The 24,262-nt window shown below is 46.6% G+C and overlaps 2 protein-coding genes across 2 annotated transcripts in view; both read left to right on the top strand.

Moving 5' to 3' along the window:
* The window catches only part of ERCC6 (ERCC excision repair 6, chromatin remodeling factor), a 126,874-nt gene that overhangs the window by 77,553 nt on the left and 25,059 nt on the right, over positions 1-24,262 (top strand). The window lies entirely within an intron of this gene.
* The window catches only part of DRGX (dorsal root ganglia homeobox), a 41,239-nt gene that overhangs the window by 8,350 nt on the left and 8,627 nt on the right, over positions 1-24,262 (top strand). Inside the window, exons 5-6 of the mRNA XM_083616018.1 lie at positions 5,123-5,295; positions 7,967-8,079. Of these exons, the coding sequence (XP_083472144.1) occupies positions 5,123-5,295; positions 7,967-8,079 (286 nt within the window). The remainder of the gene's footprint in view (positions 1-5,122; positions 5,296-7,966; positions 8,080-24,262) is intronic.

Raw genomic sequence — 24,262 nt, 5'->3', positions numbered from 1 at the left:
ACACACACACACACAAACACACGCAGAACTTGCTTTGCAATAGCCAGCCTTTCGCTCAGCTCAGACGTGTTATTTATGGGGTTTTTCCATCCTGCTGTTTCTGTCTTCTTTTTATGTAGGTGCTCGGGGTTAAGACTATGCAAAGATCTAATTGTAGGAAATATAATAGCATGCCTTTTCTTCCCCAGGGTCATGTTAGTATCTCTTAAAACCCAATGGCTAAGGAGAGATAATGGAATTCACTGCAGTAAATTGGGGATTGTAAACAAATTATTTCTTCTATAATCAGATTATGCAACCCTGATTATTAAATCTGAACATGAATCATTGGTCATGTGCAGGGAAATTAAACTGATTATTATTATTTGGACATTCAAATCTCCTTTTTGTGAGTACATTGGAGGTGATAGCTTGGGGTTTTCCCTCCCACCATTTTAGCAATTGGTGCCTAAAGACTGCACTGCAAATTGAGATAAATGGGACAATTATTGGGCATTCAGAAGTGGAAGATCATAACTTCTCCCTGAAAGGTGCAAGGGCGAGATAGGGGTGGTGACAATTAGAGTGTTTAGCCTTGTTGTGAGCCATTATGCAAGCAGACAATAGATGCTGGGTTTTGCTTTCATGCTGGGGACCTGCTGGGGAAACGGGAAGGGAACCATGTTTACATTTCTCCCCCTTGCTCATTCAAATATGATTAATGTGCTGGAAAGCCACGTCTTAATCGAAGATGATGTTGTCAAACAAAAACTAAATAGGGAAATAAACGACTTCATCAGGCCCTTTCTTCAGAAGCCGGCAAACTGTCATTGCAAAGTCATTAAAATATGATAATGAAAAATAGCTCAATTAAATGTTGTTATAGCTGTGACCTTCATTCAATTAAGACACAAGGAAGTGTCTGCAATTGGCTTTGCATTTAAGTCTCCTAAATTTAGAACGCAGATAAAATCATTATTCAGCCTTTGCTGATACACGCAATTAAAAGCAGGCTAAATAAAAATGGAACGATAACAATGCGCCGCACATTGTAATCATCTTTTAAATTGTGCATTTCCTTAGCCATAGCTTGGAAAGCCTGATTTTCTATACGCATAATAACATCCACAACCTGGTTAAGCCAGCCTATTTTCAGTTTAAAATAATGGGCAGCCGAGTTACATTCACATTTTCCTCTAGTCGGGCTAAATCCAAGTCCTGTGGCATAACCGGATTGTGGCTTCCCTTGTCACAGCCCAATTAAACTGAAGTACTTGGGTTTTGGCTACTTAATCCCACTGATAATTAGTGGGACTGAATATGCTCAATTCTGGATGCGTGAGGTTTTCAGAATGAACTACCAAGGCCATTGTTGTTCTGCATGGAAGCCATGGGGCAAAATTGACAATATGTAGATTGTTGCTAAAAGTGAGAAGAAACTTTCCATAAGCTGTACCAGCTAGTCTGAGGGCCAGGCTAGATAAGATGTTAATTGTGTGCATGCTATTAACATAAACATATATTTTTTTAAAGTGAAATGGTACCCAGAGGGATGATGCCGCAGGCTTGGGACTAGTGTGTGTGTTTAATTTTTTCTTTTAACTATTCTAACAAAAAGCTCTTCTCCAAATCTGCTGTTTGCATTTTAAGGGCAGCTTGCATTGCATTGGCTTAAAATGCAAATAGCAGCTTCAGAGAGGGGTTTTTTTATTCTTGGAATCATGGCAGGGAGCAGCGGTGGGAGAGATAGTTCAACACAATAAGTAGATCCCTGCTGGATCAGACTGAAGGCCTATCTGATCATGCCAAGGTTGCAGGTTTGATCCCCATACAAGTCAGCTGCTTCTTCCTGCATTGCATTGGACTAGATAAACCTCAGGGTCCCTTCCAACTCTAGAATTCTATGATTCTACTTTGTCTGGCAGTGGCCAGCCAGATTTCCCTGGGGAGCTCCAAGCAGGGCATGAGCAAAGATCTTTATCCTACTGTTGTTAGGATCTCACCTTATACCAGGTCAAACCATTGGTTCACCTAGCTCTGAACTGTCTCTACTGACTGGCTCTGAGTGGCTCTCCAGGGCAGGGGGCAGCAAACTTTTTCAGCAGGGGGCCGGTCCACTGTCCCTCAGATCTTGTGTGGGGCTGGACTATATTTTTTGGGGGGAAATGAATGAATTCCTATGCCCCACAAATAACCCAGTGGTGCATTTTAAATAAAAGCACACATTCTACTCATGTAAAAACACGCTGATTCCCTGACCGTCTGCGGGCCGGATTTAGAAGCCAATTGGGCTGGATCTGGCCCCTGGGCCTTAGGTTGCCTACCCATGTTCTAGGGTTTCACACTGAAGATACCAGGGGTTGAATCCAGCATGTTCTGCATAATGTGGAGGCACCTCGGGCTTCCCCATAGCCGATACTTACTCAACAAAAGGGGCACAGGTTGATTTCAGTTCCTCTTTAACCAGGCCTTTGGCCGAATGACCTCTGATGCCCCTTTAAAATGTGCTGACAGTGGGTTATTGGGTCACTTTTGCTTTTATTATGTATTTTGTGTTTTATTTTGTGATTTTATGTCATAACCATACGCCCCCCAAGACCTGCAAGTATAGGGCAGTATCCCAATTTAATTAATTAATAATTAGAATCATAGAATCATAGAGTTGGAAGAGACCACAAGGGCCATCGAGTCTGACCCCCTGCCAAGCAGGAAACGATAATAATAAAATCTAGTTTGGGCCCAATAAATAATAAAATACAATAGTTTGGGCCCAATAAATAATAAAATAATAATAAAATCTAGTTTGGGCCCAATAAAAGTGATTTTATGATGGTCATTCATTTGGCAGCCTGACCAAACTTAGATTATGAAGAACAGAAATAAGCAGGTTTGTTCTTCCAGCAATTCATTTTGTTTGGGGAAAAACTGTATAGAGAGGCAATGAATAGATGACCCTGCTATCTCAGGATTAGGAACGGACTGGATGGCTTCTGGTCCCTCAGAGCATATGAACCTGCTTTCTACCATGTCAAACAATTGGTTCTTCAACCCAGGGTTTCCCAAACTTGGGTCTCCTGCTGTATTGGGACTACAGTTTCCATCATCCCTGACCATAGCTGTCTACTTTTCCCTTTTCTTGCGAGGAATCCTATTCAGAATAAGGGAATTTCCCTTTAAAAAAGGGAAATGTTGACAGCTATGCCCCTGACCACTTGGTCCTGCTAGCTAGGGATGATGGGAGTTGTAGTCCCAGAAAGGTCTGGAGACTCCAGTTTGGGAAATCCCGATCGAGCCCATGCGATAGCAACAGTGCTGCCCTCCAGATGCCGTTGAACTACAACTCCTACCACCATTGGCCATTAGTCATGCCAGCTGGGGCAGATGGGAGTTGGAGTCCAGCAAAATCTGGAGGGCAACATCATATACTTTTTCCTTTTTTTTAAAAAAAAAATCTTTATTAATTTAAAATAAATACATTTATGAAAAAACAGACGTACATACAAGTAAACAAACATACAATCAAACAAACAAATAACAGAAGAATCAAACAAGCCACCACACTATAAGATATAAGAAGATTAATATAATTATAATCATATATACTCCTGATATTGAACGCAATTATAGAACTTATAGAGAAGAAATTTAAAACTGACTTCCAATTAATTTCACTGTACTTTATCTATCCATTATACCGCACAGTTACACATTTCTTATATAATTTCATTTTACCTCCCTACAAACTAATATTTATACAATACAGGGATCAGTCTAATTCTGCCAAGATGTTTCCTTTTATTCCATAGTTTTCTAAATATTCTTTAAAGATTCTCCGATCCTTATAGACTTTTTGTTTTGGTTCGCCTCTTACGCTTCCTGTGGCTTTCGCTAGCTGCAGATATTCTACCATTAGGATTTGCCAATCTTCCGTGTTGGGTATTGTTGTGTTTTTCCAATTTCTTGCTAGTAAAATTCTGGCCGCCGTTATTCCATACATGTACCGTTTCCTTTAAGGGACACGGGTGGCGCTGTGGGTTAAATCACAGAGCCAAGGACTTGCCGATCAGAAGGTTGGCGGTTCGAATCCCCGCGACAGGGTGAGCTCCTGTTGCTCGGTCCCTGCTCCTGCCAACCTAGCAGTTCGAAAGCACGCCAAAGTGCAAGTAGATAAATAGGTACCACTTCGGCGGGAAGGTAAATGGCATTTCTGTGTGCTGCTCTGGTCATGCTGGCCACATGCTTCTTACTGGGAGGGGAAGGGGAGGCAGTGGGAGATCAGCTTGGTGTCAGCCCACTGGGAGAGCCATTCCCAAGCTCCATCTTGGCTAAAGCATCCATGACAGATGGCCATCCAACCTCTACTTAAAAACCTCCAAGGAAGGAGAGTCCACAATCTCCCGAGGGAGTGTGTTCCACTATCAAACAGCTCTTCCCATCAGAAAATTCTTCCTGATGTTGAGTCGGAATCTCCTTTCGTGTAACATAAAGCCATTGGTTCGAATCCTACCTTCCAGAGCAGGAGAAAACGTGGTGTAGTGGTTAAGAGTGGTAGACTCGTAATCTGGTGAACCAGGTTCGATTCCCCGTTCCTCCACATGCAGCTGCTGGGTGACCTTGTGCTAGTCACACTTCTCTGAAGTCTCTCAGCCCCACTCACCTCACAAAGTGTTTGTTGTGGGGGAGGAAGGGAAAGGAGAATGTTAGCCGCTTTGAGACTCCTTCGGGTAGTGATAAAGCGGGATATGAAATCCAAACTCTTCTTCTTCTTCTTCCACGTGACAGCACTTGAGATATTTGAAGATGGCTATCGTATCTCAAAGGCAAGTTAACCTCAAAGGTGCATTAAACCCTCACGTGTGGGGAAAACCCTTCCTTTTGATAATCGTCCTTCCCATATTTCCCCCCTGTGTTTAAATCAGGTGCTTATGCCCTACAAAAATTATATATTATAGTGTTTCATTGAATAAGGGCCTCAGAGAGATGCAGATATTCCTGTTGTAGCTCCCTGATGCAGCCTGGTTTTAATAGGCAGAAGATGATGCTTTCTTACAGTCAAAGCAGAAGAGGAAAGGAAACTCACACAAATGACAATAGTTTGGTGCCCAAGCAAAACTGCCTATTGGTTCCCTCCTTCCCGATTCAGGTCTGGTTCCAGAACAGAAGGGCAAAATGGAGGAAAACAGAGAGAGGCGCTTCAGACCAAGAAGGACCTAAGGAGACGATGGCTGAGGTGACACCCCCAGGAAGGAATTTAAACTCTCCCTCTCCAGTTGACCAAACCAGGAATAAGAAGGAGAGCCTGGAGATTCAACAGAGGTAAGCTTGCCTCGATTTGATATGCATTTAGTGCTGGGTGGAAGTTTGAAAGCATTTTTTGATTCTCATTTTTCTTTTGGGTGGGCGGGGGGGGGGGGGAGAGACTTATAGGCCACCGTCTCAATCCTGAACATGGAGATACATCAAACACACCCTTTTTTTGGTACTGTGGTTGGGTTAGGATCAAAGCAGCCAATCCCTGGGGGCGAGGTCCATTCTCCCCAATAAAATATTTGAGGGCCTCTCCCAAGCTGATGGACACTGCCATTCAAATGGTGTGCGTGTGCCACATCATGTGATTGATTACCTCCCCCCCCCAATATTTTCAAGTTGGCACCCCTGGTTGGCATCACGTTGAGCTGTCAGCACAGAGCCTGACAGGGCACAGGATAGCGCAGAGGTGAGGTCTCGGCTGGCACTGAAGCCATACTGAAGAAATGGGTAGCCTTAGTTGTGGGAATGTTCAGGGATGCCGGAGAGGATATATTGTCTGATTATATCCTTATCCAACTTGTGTTAACAAATTGCACAATTTCAGCAGAGTAACATTCCCTTCTTTTAAATTTGCAGCGGCTGTGTTTGCTCAGGCTCGCTAAAGCCTCTATAATAACTGTTCTGGTATTTCCCCCTTCCCCCCTCATAAAATATAAGAGACGACACAGTCTTTTACAAAAGTATAAAAAGAGCTTACTCACATTCTGTTCACAATCAAATCCCAGAATGCAGACTTAGATTCCAAGTGTATGTTACTTCATTAAGCTATCTCATAAGAAGACAGCCCCTTTGTCCTCTCTTGGCTGGAAGCCAAGAGGGCATCTTTGGCTTAATAGATGTTGTTTCTTCGATGCATGTGGTGAAAGAAACAGAGAGATGGCTGCCCTGCCCTGTGCTTTTGTTGTTACCTGCACAGGTGAGACCACACCCACCTCTAGTCACATGCAGAGGAAGTCTGTCCCAGCCCAGAAGGAAACAGGAAGTTTACCTGCTGGCTGGACAAACATTCCTCCCCATGTGTAAACATGTTCACTCTAGGAATGTTGTACTTGACTGCTCTTGTGTTTCACATACCACATTAGTGAGGATGGCAAGACACCACTGTCTGGGGTGCTTCAAGGCTATTCCTGGGAGCACACAATGGCAGTAAAAGTAGGGGGGAAAGGGGTGTGTGTGTGGTAGCGACGGGTGGATGAAATAGCTAGTGAATTTGCACGGAGACAGAAACAGAGAGATGGAAACAGAGCTGTAACCAGGGGCAGAACCCAGGCAAAGGGTCTCGCATGCATGGGGGAAGATAGCAGAGGTTTAGTGATAGTTGCTCCTTGTGCCTGAAGCGTCAAGAATAACATATCTAATGCGGCTTTTGCTTTTATTGGTTGAGCAGACTTCACCCATTGTACGAATTGTGATCTTAATTGGCAGATACGGGTAGGTGTGCCCATGCCCCCATACACGACGCAGCGGCAGTAACCGTTGTACGCAGTGGGGCCCAGAGGCCATGAATGTGAGAAGTTGCAGTGAGGCTGCAGAGTCCAACATAAGACTTGGCTCATGGCACCCATAGCTGATGATACTTGGTTTTTTAAAAAAATCCGGCTAGACATGCTCATTTAACACACGTAGAGTGAAAGATCTGTTACCCAGGTGGTCAAAGGACAGCTATTTTTAGTTGAATGTGTTGAGATGCAATCATACATTTTTATTTTTATTTTAGGTTTGGGTCAATTATTTTTATAGGATTAACACACTTATATATCAGGCTTAAGGGACGCGAGTGGCTCTGTGGGTTAAACCACAGAGCCTAGGACTTGTCGATCAGAAGGTCAGCGGTTCGAATTCCCGCAACGGGGTGAGCTCCCATTGCTTGGTCCCTGCTCCTGCCAACCTAGCAGTTCGAAAGCAAGTCAACGTGCAAGTAGATAAATAGGTACTGCTCTGGCGGGAAGGTAAACGGCATTTCTGTGTGGTGCTCTGGTTCACCAGAAGCGGCTTAGTCATGCTGTCTACATGACCTGGAAGCTGTATGCCGGCTCCCTTGGCCAATAAAGCCGACTCTGGGGTTGCGGCGCTCATCTGGCCAACCAGAGCAGCGCACGGAAATGCCGTTTGCCTTCCCACTGGAGCGGTACCTATTTATCTACTTGCACTTTGATGTGCTTTTTAACTGCTAGGTTGGGAGGAGCAGGGACCGAGCAATGGGAGCTCACCCCATCGCGGGGATTCGAACTGCTGACCTTTTGATTGGCAAGTCCTAGGCTCTCTGGTTTAACCCAAAGCGCCACCCACGTCCCATAACACACTTACCAACTCGCAAAATAGTGACCACCTGGAGGCACCCACGGTATGTTTGGTAGCCAGCGCAGAGAGAGGCAAAATGACTGGGATGGTGGGTGGCCTTGAGAGAGAAGGGTCTTCTTCTTGTAACACCAGACATACCAAGATGGAGCGAGTAAGAGTGAATTGATGCAATTGATGCTGCAGTTGTACGTATATGGGTTGCTTGGTCAAATTCCAGATTGAGGGTCACCGAATGCAATCAGTTCCCCCGGTTAACATGGTGACAGGTCAGGCAGCTGGCTCTGGAGCTCCACAGTTAACGCAATTTTAATTGAGTTTTAATGGGTTTCAACTTCTTTTAAAACCTATTCCCCCCCTCTCCTCCCATTCCTTGCAGCCTCAGCAGAGCCGTCGGTCCCTCTGGGCCCTTTTTCCCCTCATGTCTTCCAGGGACTCTCCTCAACACGGCCACCTACGCCCAGGCTTTGTCGCAAGTTGCGTCCCTCAAAGGTAATGGTCTCTTTTTTGAAATCCCAGATTCCGCGGCAGAAAGGTGCGCTCTGTGTTTGAGATGGTGATGATAATAACAGCCCAGTTGTGGCTCAGCCGCAGTTTGCTGATTCGGCTGGGGCTTTTGGGCGCCACGGTTGCAGAACTGGCACTTTTGGACGTCGCCTTTTTTTGCTTTTCTGTTCTGACTTTTTGGGCAAACGCTCTGATTGATTAGATTTGGGTTGCACTCCTGTATATGCTTATCCAGGAAGAAACTTCACTGGAAGCAATGGGAGTTACTTCTGAGTAAACATGCAAAGGTTCGTGTCGCATTACGTGCAGTTAACCAAATGTCTAAATGTGATTGGGCTGGGTTTTTTTTGCAGTAGCCTGGTCTGCAAAGCCAACCGATAAGCCCATGAATATTCTCCAGTAAGGTGGATGCATTCCTTTTTGCCTCATGAGTGAATCTGACGGAAAAGCTTCTTCTTCCTAGATGTATCTTAAAGACAATGGGAAATGACCGTCTTTGGCTGCTGCTCTCTGACATGTGCTGCTGAGTCACCCTGTGACTTGTTTCCCATTAGAATGGCTCTGTGGTTTCATTCACCACCATTCATATTTTACAGAATAAGTGACAGAACAGGCAATGGGAAAATCCCGGGATACCCAGTGCTGAACTCGGGCAGGGGTGGCCCATCTTTGAGGCGAGGGGAAGCTGTTTGCCTCTGGAGGCACACCTGCCCCTCCTCCCCACCCCGGTTTTGCGCCACTACCGGTCCTGCCAGGGCTCCATTGACACAGTGCTCTTGCCGCTGTAGCCATGTTGTACTGGTAAGCACTGGTGCAGCTTCAGTGGCAGTGGCAGAGCAGCTGCAACATTGGGGCCTGGGCCCAGATCTGTGTTGGGTGGCCCTGGGGCATTTTGCCTGCAGCGGCAGAAAGTCTCGGGCCACCCCTGAACTCAGATTTGAACCCTGGTTCGTTCACAAAGCTGCAGTAGTTCATCCGTAAAAAGCCAGTTGTTGGCAGAGAGGAGCCTTGGTTCACTTGCTTGTGTGAACTGGATTGTTTTCATGAATTAAAAAAGGCAGCTCTTTGATCAGCTTGTGGCACACAGTTGGGAGGGTATTAAAGGTCACCTTGTCCAACCCTCTGCTTGGAATCCAGACCTACGGTATTCTCTGACCAGCCTCTGTTTGAAGACTCGCCCCAGATAATGGGTTATATTGTCAGAGGCGATGTTAGGGTTGTGCAACCCGTTTGGCCGCACTGGGTGCAGGGGGTGCCTGCTGAAATTTGACAGCCCAAAGCCTGCCACTGCTATTGTTGAGTCACTCTTACCGTTGAAAGGTCACTACGAATGTTCAACCAAAACCTACCCTCCTGTAACGTTAGCCCATCTGATCTGCTCTCTTGAGACAGCAGAAAACAAGTCTTTGCTCTTCTCTTTGTGACAGACCTTTTGTTATTTGAAGATTGCTACCATGTGTCCCTTCAGTCTTCTCTTCTCTTGGCTAAATACACTCAAGTTTCTTCAGCCTTACTTCATAGGACTTGATTCCAAACCCCTGTTTGTCTTCGTTGGTCTCCTCTCAACCCAATCCAATTTGTCTGGTGCCCAGATTTGAACACAGTACTCCAGTGAAACCTGACTAGGGACCCCTGACCATTAGGTCCAGTCGTGGCCAACTCTGGGGTTGCGGCGCTCATCTCGCTTTATTGGCCAAGGGAGCTGGTGTACAGCTTCTGGGTCATGTGGCCAGCATGACTAAGCCGCTTCTGGCGAACCAGAGCAGCGCACGGAAACGCCGTTTTACCTTCCCGCCGGAGCGGTACCTATTTATCTACTTGCACTTTGACGTGCTTTCAAACTGCTAGGTTGGCAGGAGCTGGGACCGAGCAATGGGAGCTCATCCCGTCACGGGGATTCGAACCGCTGACCTTCTGATCAGCAAGTGCTAGGCTCTGTGGTTTAACCCACAGCGCCACCCATGTCCTGAAGCCTGACTAGTGCACAATAAAATGGAACAATTACTTTCTGAGACTTGGAAGCTACACTTCCAGTAAGGCAGTCTAAAATGGCATTAGCCTTTTTTTACAGGAACATCACACTGCTGACTCATGTTCAGCTTGTGACTTTGAGGCTGAGATTGCCCATCCCATAGCTGTGTATTTTATGGGTAGATAGCCCGAACACAGAACTCTCCATCTGCCTCTGTTTAATTTCATTGCTAGTTTTGGGCCAGTTTCCCATTCTATCAAGGCCAAGTTGAACTTCATCCCTGCCCACTGAGGTGTGAGTAGCTTAAAGCTCTCTTGCCTAGGTTCACCATGCTTCGGCCAAACTCAGTTCTCCAGTTCTCGTGATGTGCAATACATCTTCGGCCAGCATTCCTTTATCGAGGAAGAACTTTGCAGGTTAAAAGTGTGAGTCATTTGAAGTTGGTTTATTTTTTTTTAACCTGGAAATAGCAACTGCAGAAAGACTTGATTAGTATTGAGACCACAGCACGTAGGGAGGGTTGTGGATAATGCCTTCCTTTGCTGCTGTTGTGCCAATGAAGATGGTTCCTTGCAGATCCCATAGTGTAATTATGCACCTTTTATTTGCTTTGATTCTTCCAATGTTCAGCTTCATTAGTTGTCCATGCATTCTAGTGGGGAGGGGGGATATCAATTTTTTCAGCATCATGCATTATCATCTCTACATGCCCCCCCATCAATACCTTTTCTCTAAACTAAAATACCCCAATGCTATAACATTTTCCCCATAGGTGAGCTGCTCCTTCCGTGGCCCTATTGCTTCCTTCTATGATTGCTAATCTGAGTAGGCAGTCAGGCAAGAAGTTCTCCAGTAGACTGCCACCATATTTGCCCCAAGTTTCCACTAACTCTGGCATACCACCCAATATTGCTCTGATGAAAATAGGGATGTCCTATTCAATGACGAATGGGACGCGGGTGGCGCTGTGGTCTAAACCACAGAGCCTAGGGCTTGCCGATCAGAAGGTCGGTGGTTCGAATCCCCACGATGGGGTGAGCTCCCATTGCTCAGTCCCTGCTCCTGCCTATCTAGCAGTTCGAAAGCACATCAAAGTGCAAGTAGATAAATAGGTACTGCTCTGGCGGGAAGGTAAACGGTTTCCGTGCACTGCTCTGGTTCGCCAGAAGCGGCTTAGTCATGCTGGCCACATGACCCGGAAGCTGTCTGTGGACAAACGCTGGCTCCCTCGGCCTATAGAGCAAGATAAGCGCCACAACCCCAGAGTCGTCTGCGACTGGACCTAATGGTCAGGGGTACCTTTACCTTTACCTTATTCAATGATGACAATGATGATGATTTTATTATTCATACCCCACCCATCTGTCTGGGTTGCCCCAGCCACTCTGAGTGGCTTCCAACATATATAGAAACATAATAAAACATTAAACATTTTTAAAAAGCTTCCTTATACAGGGCTGCTTTCCCATGTCTTCTAAAGGTTGTATAGTTACTTATCTCCTTGGCTCATGGGTCAAATAACTCCATACCCTCCAACATTTCTCCAATGGAAATAGGGACGTCCTACTATACCTAAGGACATCCTAAGGAAAACCGGGATATTCCAGGATCAAATCAGAAAGCGCGATGGCTTCTGTGAATCCGGGACTGTCCCTGGAAAATAGGGACACTTGGAGGGTCTGCGCTGGGCAGAATTGTTTTCTGGGAATTCAAGGCAAATGCCTACAAGGGGATGCGTCCAGCTTTCCTGCATCTCCCCAGAAGCCCAAGGTAGCTTGCTTTCCTCCGTCAGCCCCCACTTACTGACCATTTCAAGAGCCAGTTGTCTAGACACGTCGGGGAGAAATTCTCTTTCACTAGGGCAAAAATACCTGTACCAGCCTCACAGGTGGCCGCAAGGCAGGCCTGTGTTACAGCTCCACCCCCTTGAGCATGTTGGTTGCACTTTTCTGAACTCTTCCAGCTCCACAATATCCCTTTCGAGGTACAGTGGTACCTCGGGTTACAGACGCTTCAGGTTACAGACTCAGCTAACCCAGAAATAGTACCTCAAGTTAAAAACTTTGCTTCAGGATGAGAACAGAAATCACGTGGTGGCAGCGCGAGGCCCCATTAGCTAAAGTGGTACCTCAGGTTAAGAACAGTTTCAGGTTAAGAACGGACCTCCAGAACAAATTAAGTTCTTAACCCGAGATACCACTGTTTTCAGGCAATTGTCTAAGCTCCTTCCCATCAGTGGCGTAGCGTGGGGGGTGCAGGGGGGGCCGGCCGCACCGGGCGCAACATCTGGGGGTTAGGGTTAGGGTGCGCAAATCCATGGGTTAGGGGGCGCAAATCCACGGGTTAGGGGGCGCAAATTACTTGTCTTGCCCCGGGGGCTGACAACCCACGCTATGCCACTGCTTCCCATTATACTGCACACAGAGACCCGTCTTTGGTGATCACTCGTAGCCGAGTAAGATTGTCTTCCATAAACACGGTTTTAACAATGAGTCCGTAAGTGACTGTGGAGGCCAATTCTGGATCCACACGTCCTTCCACTGTGGGGACATTGGTTTCTGAGCAGGTTATGGACCAACCTAGCATTAAGTAACAGCATCGTGGGGGCACAGTGGGAGATCAACTCTGTGGACAGAGGAAGGGTTTACTGCAGCAGATGGCATATAGGCTAGTGGGACATAGTCTTGTGTAACACAATGACTCCCTCTCCTCTTTTACCAATCCTCTCATTGATGATGATCTCTGGCATGGGACACAGTCTTAACAATGAGTCCGTAAGTGATTGTGGAGGCCAATTCTGGATCCACACATCCTTCCACAGTGGAGACATTGGTTTCCGGGTGGGAGTTGATCACGGTGTGGATTTCCCAAGCGTGCCTTCCTCCTAGCACATTTCTCCCTTGCGTCCTGAGTTTGAGCGTCTTCAAAGCCCATGACACCTTTGGTAAAAGCAGTTCTCCAGTTGGAGCACTCACAGTCCAGTGTTTCCCAGTTGTCAGTGTTTATACTACATTTTGTTAGATTTGCCTTGAGACAGTCTTTAAACCTCTTTTGTTCACCACCAGCATTACGCTTTCTATTTTTAAGTTTGGAATAGAGTAGTTGGTTTTGAAGATGATAATCAGGCATCTGCACAATGATGAGTGAACAGTGGACAGTGTGCCAGGTTCCCTTCTACCCTTCCTTTCTAAATACATGGCGGTAGCTGCAACTTGCTCCTTGTGTAGATGGGGCTGCTCATCCAGGGTTTGTGCATTTGTGATTTTTGTAAGAGGATCTTGCCTTCCTCCCCGGGAATCTATAACCTCAGCACCTTCATGATGTTGCATTGTGGAGTCTTCGACTGAACACCGAGCTACAAAAGGAAAATCCCTCGCTGTGTGTGATTTATTTATGCTCTGTGCAATAATATGGAGTTACCAGGAGAAATCAACAAGCTTAAAAGCAAGGACCCCCAGAGCAGTTCCTTAATGGACAAAGGCAACAGTGCAATTCATTAATGGAGAGATTATTAATGGAGGTAAACAAGAATCTCTGGTTTTCGCCGGAAATTCTCTAATCATTGTGGGAGAGCCTCCCTTCCGCTCCTACAGAAGTTCCCCGGATCCTCTGTTGCCCAGTGCAGGTTGGAAGGAGAGAAATGATTATGTTTGTCATGGGATGACTTGCATAGTGCATCGCTGCTTGCGATATTGCTTGCTCCGTTGGCGTAGCAGCCTGTGTGCAGCCATTGATGGGAAAACAGCTTTTGCATTATACATCAAAGCACCGGGCAGGATCGATCAGGATCATTCAGGGTTAGTGCGCTGCTGTGGTTGCAAAAGGTTTTGTGAAGGCTTAATTGTGGTGCCTGCGAGGAAAGGGCTTGTTAATTGTCCTGGATGAGTGGAATTTGTCAATGCCCGGGACCCCACTGTTGTAGTGAGACGCAGGAAGGCAAGGTTTTACCCAGAACGAATGCTGCTCTTCGCAAAACTTTTAGAACAACCCCCCATTTATTTTTATTATATTATTATTTATTAAATTTGTATTCATCTGTAAATCGCAGGGTGGTTCACAACATAAATTCGTGGCCAGGAAAGAATTCTGTATAATTTTATACATTTGCAATTTGTAGAGCAGCCAGCAATGGTTAATAATAATAATAATAATTAAATTTAATAATTTTATTGTTTCTACCCCACTCATCTGGCTGGGTTTCCCCAGCCACTCTGGGAGGCTTCCAACATGTATAAAAACATCAAACTTTAAAGACTCCCCCCCCCGACATTTTATTGGTTTTACAGATGGAGTACAAATAAACACAAATCAATAAAATCACACTGTATGTGGAGATTCTCCGAATCTCGAGACTTCCCGCCATACCATCCATGGAGTTTTATTTTAAACACCTACAACTGCATAGTAGTCCATACTCCATTCTTTAAAATATCGAACCGTATTGTCCATAATGTTTTTTTCACAACAAGGGAGTAATAATCCTGCCCTTGTTTCCATCTGCTTACAGTGGTCTCCTAGATAACTTATAATTTTTTTCTCATTCTTTTATGAAGTTTTCATCCTCTTGGTTTCTGAGTTTCCCAGTCAGCTTTGCCATCTCAGCGTGGTCCATCAACTTGGTTTGCCATTCTTCTCTGGAAGGGACTTTTTCATCTTTCCAACTCTAGGCCAATAACATCCATGCGGCTGTTGTTCTATACATCAAAAATATTTTCTGCTCCTTTGGGATGTCGGTACTTGTTACTCCTAATAAAAATGCTTCTGGTTTCTTAACAGAAGTTATTTTAAACATTTTTTTCATTTCATTATATATCATCTCCCAGAAAGCTTTTATTACCTTACAAGCCCACCACATATGATAAAAGGTACCTTCTTTTTCTTTATAGTTCCAGCAGATATTTGAACTAACATAAAAAACTTCTTGATACAGGACTGCCTTCAGATGTCTTATCAAATTGTGTAGTTCTTTTTCTCCTGGGCGAGTTCCAGTCGGTTCTGTCTTGTCCCTACCTTCCATGAAACCACAGATTCATGCTGGTCTGAGGTTTTAGCAGAGGTGTCACTGGTAGGCTGATAATACACAGCTTTGTCTCTCATTTTCGTCAGGTCCCAGGGACACAGCAGGAACCGCAAACAAGAGCTTGTCAAGCTGAGAAGGACTGGATGGGAAGAAACAAAACTGAATTTTAATGCAGAGAAGATGAATGTCGGTTGCCCATGGGCTGTCCAAGCCAGTATCATGGTTGCTATAATAATAATAATAATAATAATAATAATAATAATAATAATAATAATTTATTATTTATACCCCACCCATCTGGCTGGGCTTCCCCAGCCACTCTGGGCAGCTTCCCAAAAAATATTAAAATACTATAATACACCAAACATTAAAAGCTTCCCTAAACAGGGCTGCCTTCAGATGTCTTCTAAAAGTCTGGTAGTTGTTGTTCTCTTTGACATCTGGTGGGAGGGTGTTTCACAGGGAAGGCGCCACTACTGAGAAGGCCCTCTGCCTGGTTCCCTGTAACTTGGCTTCTTGCAGTGAGGGAACCACCAAAGGCCCTCGGTGCTGGACCTCAGTGTCCGGGCTGAACAATGGGTGTGGAGACACTCCTTCAGGTATACTGGACCGAGGCCGTTTAGGGCTTTAAAGGTCAATACTAACACTTTGAATTGTGCTCGGAAATGTACTGGGAGCCAATGTAGGTCTTTCAAGACCGGTGTTACGTGGTCTCTGTGGCCGCTCCCACTCATCAGTCTAGCTGCCGCATTCTGGATTAGTTGTAGTTTCCGGGTCACGTTCACGTAGAGCGCATTGCAGTTGTCCAAGCGGGAGATAACTAGAGCATGCACCACTCTGGCGAGACAGTCCACAGGCAGATAGGGGCTCAGCCTGCGTACCAGATGGAGCTGGTAAACAGCTGCCCTGGACACAGAGCCCTGTTCTGAATGGGGTTTCAGTCCTCCTGAAGGAGCAGTTCCTCAGTTTTTGGGATGCTCTTGGATTTGGTGCTGGGTTTTTTTGAGATTCATAGGTGGCATCGGTGACTAGGAGTGACTTTTGCCAGCTTGTGCAGATATGCCAGCTGCAAACCTTATGGATGGCTGTGGCTCACTATGGTCATTTATGACCTAGCGCAGGGTTTGGCAAAAAATATTAGCCACAGTCTGGTCCACTGTCCCTCAGAACTTGTGGTGGGCCGGAGAAGGGGCACCAGGGTGGCAGTGGAGAGAAGATGAGCGTCGCGAAAGGGCTGGCTCCAGAGAGGGGCTACTTAAAATGGCGCTCAGCCATCTCATCCCAGCCCCCTTCCTCCTCTAGGCAGGGCGGGGAGAAGCCAGGAGGAGGGAGGGAGGAGGAGCCGCTGCCGTGTGTTTGAGGGAGAGGGGGGAAAATGGAATGGCGCAGGGGGGGAAATGGCACAGCCCGAACGAACAGAATCCCCACACCCATCCACAGACAGTCCATGGGCCAGATCCTGAAGGCAATTGGGCCTGATCCGGCCCGTGGACCTTAGTTTGCCGGCCCCTGATCTAGTGTCTTCCATGGTTGGGGAAACTTCAGTTTGTGCAAAATGCAGCCGCCAGAATAGTGGCTGGAGTCAGCTGATCAGAGCATATTACTCTGATCTTGTATGATCCACGCTGGTTGCCTGTTGGTTTCCAGGCTTATTTTAAAGTGCTGGATTTGATCCTTAAAGCCCTAAATAGCTTGGGCATCTATATGGTTCATTCTACTTTTGAGGCTTTGCACCAGTTTCTGGCTGCCGAGTGACCCACAGGCGGACATCCACTAGGGACAGGGCCTTTTCAGCTGTGGCGCCAGCTTGGTGGAATCCTTTCCCTGGAGAGGCGCGATAGGCTCCACCCAGGACTTTGGGTGCCATGCGAATATAGGTTTCGGGAAGTCTTGTTTGACCATTCTTGAGCTCGACTTCTGAGTATGGTGCTATTTCCTTTCTCTCATATACATTTTTGTGTGTGTGTGCATGTGTGCGTGTCCCTGTAATGCAAATTCCAGGAGATTGAGGGAGGGAGAGGAGGAGGAGAAGTCAGAACAAAATGGAAAATTCTTTAATAAAAACATTAAACAAAAAGGGATCAGGGCTGGTCTCAACAGCGATGGGCAGGGCAGAGAGAAAAGAGCAGAGTTAAATGTTTGTGGGGCTGTTGCGGTGTGGGTTGTCTATAAAGATGGGGGGGGGGAATTAAGAGCTGGAGATCTTTACTGCCATTTTGAAATAAAAGCTCTTAACATTACCCTTTCTTCTCACCCACGTAAATTCCTTTGCCCCATTCATCTGATGCATGCAAGGCAGGAGCAGTTAAAGTGAGGACTGCGCAATCTTCATGTTTGTGAAGGATTTAATGCTTGATGCTGTTCTGTTAGGCCCCCCCAATTGTGTGTACATCTTCCTAATAATAATAATAATATAAATAAATTTATTATTTATACCCCGCCCATCTGGCTGGGTTGCCCCAGCCACTCTGGGCGGCTCCCAACAGATTATTTAAAACACAATAAAACATCAAACATTAAAAACTTCCCCAAACAGGGCTGCCTTCAGATGTCTTCTGAAAGTCAGGTAGATGTTCATTTTCTTGACATCTGATGGGAGGGCGTTCCACAGGACAGGCACCACCACTGAGAAGACCCTCTGCCTGGTTCCCTGTAAGCTCACTTCTTGCAGTGAGGAAACCACCAGAAGGCCCTCGGCGCTGGATCTCAGTGTTCGGGCTGAACGATGCGGGCGGAAACACTCCTTCAGATATACAGTGGTACCTCGGGTTACATACGCTTCAGGTTACACACTCCACTAACCCAGAAATAGTGCTTCAGGTTAAGAACTTTGCTTCAGGATAAGAACAGAAATCAGGCTTCGGCAGCACAGTGGCAGCAGGAGGCCCCATTAGCTAAAGTGGTGCTTCAGGTTAAGAACAGTTTCAGGTTAAGAACAGACCTCCAGAACGAATTAAGTTCTTAACCCGAGGTACCACTGTACTGGACTGAGGCCGTTTGGGGCTTTAAAGGTCAGCACCAACACTTTGAATTGTGCTCAGAAATGTACTGGGAGCCAATGCAGATCTCTCAGAACCGGTGTTATGTGGTCCCGGTGGCCACGCCCAGTCACCGTCTAGCTGCCGCATTCTGGATTAGTTGTAGTTTCCGGGTCACCTTCAAAGGAAGCCCCACGTAGAGCGCATTGCAGTCGTCCAGACTGGCTTCCAGTTCAGGTTTATAGGGCTTTTATACATTCAGTCTCTCTCTCTCTCCCTTCCCCTTTTCCTGTACCACTGTTGTTGCTCAGGATATGTTTGTCTTGGAAAACTGTGCATTTGTAATGCTTTGTGACAGCACAGCACATTCGGATTTAACAGCTTGTCCCTAGTAAGCCCTGCATCACACCTCCACCAGTGTTGTGTGTTTATTACGTGCCGGACTTCACAGGCGATTCTCTTATTTGAGATGTTTAGGAGCATTTCTGGTGGAGCAAGGCAAGCTGGAGTGATCTGCGTTTACATGGATCACATAGTATCTGAAAGTTTTATTTGTTCTGCGTGTAAGCCTGTGACATGGAAGTATCTTCTGTGCCCTGTTTTCATACTCTATTCAATATATAGGTGAAATACCCTGAATTACCCTGAATGTCCTTTTTGAAGGATAAATTATTATTTTTTAATAATAGTGTTTTTTAAATTTTATTTATACTTTTCAGATTAATACATTTCATCAAATTCACAATCATCTTAACATTTCCAAACTTGACTTCCATCCTTCTCTTTCCACGGTTCCTTAGATTTATTTTTCATATCTTCTGTGTATCCAAATCAACTTAATTTGCTCATTAAATAATAGTGTTTGTTTAAGAGGGCAGCCTTTAATATACTATTCAGTGCTTGCCCTGGTGCCCCATTCCTTCTAATAACTGAGTGCAGTTGGGTAAGTTGTGAGTAGAAAATCTTGTTTTATTTGCCTTGGTTCCCCCCCCCCAGCCTGCAAAGGATATGTACACATGTAGGGTTTGAAACACACAGGGCTCATTTTTTGCAGTGCACTTTTTTTTGCATAGTGCTATACAATTCTACATGTTGTTGTTTAGTCATTTAGTCGTGTCCGACTCTTCGTGACCCCCTGGACCAGAGCACGCCAGGCACTCCTTTCTTCCACTGCCTCCCGCAGTTTGGTCAAACTCATGCTGGTAGCTTCGAGAACACTATCCAACCATCTCGTCCTCTGTCGTCCCCTTCTCCTTGTACCCTCCATCTTTCCCAACATCAGGGTCTTTTCCAGGGAGTCTTCTCTTCTCATGAGGTGGCCAGAGTCTTGGAGCCTCAGCTTCAGGATCTGTCCTTCCAGTGAGCACTCAGGGCTGATTTCCTTCAGAATGGATAGGTCTGATCTTCTTGCAGTCCATGGGACTCTCAAGAGTCTCCTCCAGCACCATAATTCAAAAGCATCAATTCTTCGGCGATCAGTCTCCTTTATGGTCCAGCTCTCACTTCCATACATCACTAGTGGGAAAACCATAGCTTTAACTATACAGACCTTTGTTGGCAAGGTGATGGCAAGGTGATGTCCCTGCTTTTTAAGATGCTGTCTAGGCTTTGTGCAATAACTTTACCTAACACTGGAGTTGCTGTCTGTGATGCTGGCACTCACATACATACATACAGGTGAGCCTGTTTTCAAAGTAGTGCACATCACTGCTTTTTTACTTCTGTTGGTTTTAGTCTGTCCGTATCCCCCGGCACCGGTAGTAACCTCGCTGGGGTTAAAGGTAAAGGTAAAGGTACCCCTGACCATTAGGTCCAGTCGTGGCCGACTCCGGGGTTGCGGTGCTCATCTCGCTTTATTGGCCGAGGGAGCCAGCATACAGCTTCTGGGTCATGTGGCCAGCATGACTAAGCCATTTCTGGTGAACCAGAGCAGCGCATGGTAATGCCGTTTACCTTCCTGCTGGAGCGGTACCTATTTATCTACTTGCACTTTGACGTGCTTTCGAACTGCTAGGTTGTCAGGAGCAGGGCCCGAGCAACAGGAGCTCACCCTGTTGCGGGGATTCGAACTGCCGACCTTCTGATCGGCAAGTCCTAGGCTCTGTGGTTTAACCCACAGCACCACCCGCATCCCTCTCACTGGGGTTACTTCACTGCAAACACACACACTTCCTTCCTCGTTTTTTTAAAAAGGAAATTGCACGTTATTCAATATACCTGAAGTATTTTAGGAGATGGGGAGTGGCACAGCCCTGTAACATCACTAGTTCTGCCCAATAGGAAACGCTCTTTGTGTACACATGGTGGCAGCAAGTGCTCAAGAAGTGTATTTGCAGAACGAAATGGGTTTAAACCTTTCCTGCAGAAAGCGCTTTAGATTAGCCAGGCCCAGGGGGATGGCGTTGTGTGTGCGCAACACACCTCGCCCCCCCTCCTGATGCCCCGCATTAAACTGGAGCAGTGAACTAACAGCCACAACTGAGAATTATTTCTCAGTAGTTTGTGCATTGACCCCAGGCTCTGGACTCATACAATCTACGTATTATTAGAATCATAGCATCAAAAAGTTGGAAAGGACCATGGTGTTCATCTAGTCCACTGTTTCCCAATCTTGGGTCTCCGGCTGTTTTTGAACTACAACTCCCATCATCCCTAACCACTGGTCCTGCTAGCTGGGGATGATGGGAGTTGTAGTCCAAAAACAGCTGGAGACACAAGATTGGGAAACCCAGAATTCTGGTCTAATCCATAGCTGTCAACTTACAGATTTGAAAATAAGGGACTAGCAGCCTCGAAAATAAGGGATCAGCAGCCAAAATAAGGGATCAACAATTACTTTTATAAAATACCTATTTTGTTGCATGCAAATGGCTTTAGATACCTATTAGGTCCATAAATTACCATAAAGCATCTATACAACACACAAAAAAGCAACAATTTGTTGTTGACAAAGCAAGCTGGACATAGAAAGGGCCCCATTACCTTCAGTAGCTTATTTAAGAGACATCATCAATAAGGGACAGCAGCGGGACATGGCACTGGGATAAGGGACTGTCCCGCCAAATAAGGGACGCTTGACGGCTATGGTCTAATCACAAGCAACGCAGGAATCTTTTGGCCTATATGGGGCTTGAACCCATGGCTCCTGACCCTGTGATTAAGTCTCATGCTCTAACAACTGGGTTGTATATAAAATAGATGACTAAACAGGGAAGGGGCCCAGAATCCTTTGGAATTGAGGCCTACAAAGAGGTTAAATTTCCCCCAAGAAATGAAAACATCTGTATTGTTTTTATTGGGCAGAAGGGAGTTGCCCTATTGGTCGAGATTTATTTTAATTTAATGGGGTGGCATGGAGAGTGAGGAGGAGGGGTGTGGTCTGAGGGGAAAGGGGGCCCACTTTGCCCAAGAGCCCCCAGAAACTGCTGTGCCCCACTTCCAACACCTGCCGCCTGAGGCACTTGCCTCACTCAGGGATTTAGTAGGAGTGCCTTTTGCAAAATAAATCAATCATCCTTTCTCGTTGTCTTGAAAGGATGGTGGGAGATGTGGAGGATTCACGTCAGACTGTGCTGTGAACTCCGTGGTCATCGGTTCAGTCTGTGGCACCAAGAATTAAAAGGAGGGTACGTTTGCTGGGCTGGGGAAAGGGTCCTTACCTCAGAGAACTGGTGCCTAGAGGGGATGGTGTTGGGCTAGAGGTGGACCAGGTATCTGGTTCAGGTGAGCTTTCAGAAAGAAAGAAAGAAAGAAAGAAAGAAAGAAAGAAAGAAAGAAAGAAAGAGAGAGAGAGAGAATCAACGGAAACCCCTCAGATTCTTGAAACAGAGAGATCCAAAAAGGAATGAACTCTGCTGCTGGGGCAAAGCCAGGTCTGGCTGTGTGTCATCTGCCTGAGTGAGGGCTCTGATACCTACCGCATTTTTCGCCCCATAGGACGCACTTTTCCCCCTCCAAAAATGAAGGGGAAATCCTTGTGCGTCCTATGGGGCGAATGCAGGCTTTCGCTGAAGCTTGGAGAGTGAGAGGGGTCGGTGCGCACAGACCCCTCTCACTCTCCAGGCTTCAGGAAGCTATCAGCAAGCCTGGGGAGCCCGCGGGAGTTCCCGCAGGGCTCCCTAGGCTGCGGATAGCAGCCTGCTTCCCGGAGCGCGGGGTGCGCTGGAAGCAGAGCGCCCGGCACTTCGGGCAAACACCCGCAGCCTAGGGAGCCCTGCGGGAGTTCCCGCAGGGCTCCCTAGGCTGCAGATAGCAGCCTGCTGCCTGCTTCATGCAGGTGTCCGCAAGCCTTGTGAGCCCGGCGGGAGTTGCCGCGGGCTCGCAAGGCTTGCAGATAGCAGCCTGTTCTGGGGGCTGGGGTCGGGGGAAGCTCGGGCTTCCCCCACCCCAGCCCCGCAGCTGGGGGGGGGGAAATAATTTTTTTTATTCATTCCCCCCCCCCCCCAAAAAGGAGGTGCGTCCTATGGGCCAGTGCGTCCTATAGGGCGAAAAATACGGTATGTAGGGATGAGAATAGATGCTAGGGAAATATTTATTAGATATTATCCTTTGTGACCCTTTGCAGCTTGAAAGGGAAGCTTGGAGAGGCTAGTTTTAGCCTTTTGGTTTAAATAATCCAGGACGCTTTAAAGCAGACGGGATTCTCCTGGTATTTCTCCCTCCCCCCCCTTAATACAATAATCACACAATCTTGTAAAAGGTCAAAAATTAACATTTGCTCACTCAGAATACTTGTTGGAGAGTAACAGATGCAGCAGCTTTGCTTGGGAAGGCTTAACATGGTCATTCAGTTGCAAAGGCATACTTTAGTCTAGCTTAAAATGGTGTCTGAACACCTACACATTGTTGACTTGATGGAAGAATGGCGAAAAAGAGGATGTGCAATATATATCGCAGGTAGGACAAAAGAGAGAGCGAGAGAGAGATACCTTCTCCTATCAGGGCACAATGGGAAAGTGTCTCTCACAGGGTTCTCTCTAGCAAACTTGCAGGAAATACAAATCGTTGGTTTGACAGCATTGTATATATCCCACCGTGGGTGGCGCTGTGGGTTAAACCACAGAGCCTAGGACTTGCTGATCAGAAGGTCGGTGGCTCGAATCCCCGCCACGGGGTGAGCTCCCGTTGTTCGGTCCCTGCTCCTGCCAACCTAGCAGTTCAAAAGCACGTCAAAGTGCAAGTAGATAAATAGGTACCACTCCAGCAGGAAGGTAAACGGCGTTTCCCTGCGCTGTTCTGGTTCGCCAGAAGCGGCTTAGTCATGCTGGCCACATGACCCGGAAGCTGTACGCCGGCTCCCTCGGCCAATAAAGCGAGATGAGCGCCGCAACCCCAGAGTCGGTCACGACTGGACCTAATGGTCAGGGGTCCCTTTACCTTACTAAATATCCCACAGACTCGGGAGGAAGAATTGTTAGGGAACGATTCCCAAAACTGCTGCCTTCCAGTTATTTTGGATTGCAGCTCCCATCAACTCCAGACAGGGATGCTGGCAGGGGGGTGATGGGACCTGGAGTCCAAAAGGTCCGGAGGGCACCAGGTCAGGGTGCAAGTGTGATAATCGATGAAAGATGTGCTTCAAAATCTAGATCTAGGCCAGGTTTACCTTGCTTGGGCTGGTTCACTCCAGCGGAGATCCCTGCATGGGCCAGATCGTGTGCACTGCCACGATTCCCGGTGTCTGCGCAGACACGATTTCCAGAGTCGCAGCATGCGCAGATGCAATTTCCAGCACTGTGGAAGCGAGTCCCCGTGCCGCGCTGCGCGGGGACTCACCGAGTGGGCGGCTTGGTTTGGGGGTGGCTCGGGGGCCGGTTAAACGACCTCCATGGGCCACTTATGGCCCACGGGCCTTAGGTTGTCTACCCCTGATTCTAAGCGCACCCTGCACCTCTTCTCCTCCAGCAGTGTCTAGTGGAAAAAGGGATCCCCTTGTGAACCGATCTGTAGTTCAAGTACCACTTTCAGTTAAAATGTGCTTTTGGCAGAGATGAGGCAGGACTAATTTAATTTTTCCTGTCAGTCTCTCTGTAGCAGATCAATTAAACTGTCAAGTGGATCAAATATTTCAGACTGTATTTATTACATTAAGTATTTATGTCCGAGCTCAGCCTTTCAAGCATGAGGTAATATAGCAACAGTAGGTGCTCCAGATCAATTTTGCAGAATTTGCTGTAACCTAATGGAGAACTAATTGTG

Source organism: Podarcis filfolensis (genome assembly GCF_964270895.1).
Source record: "Podarcis filfolensis genome assembly, chromosome: 5".
NCBI lineage: Eukaryota > Metazoa > Chordata > Lepidosauria > Squamata > Lacertidae > Podarcis > Podarcis filfolensis.
This window is presented reverse-complemented; position numbering and strand designations above follow the sequence as displayed.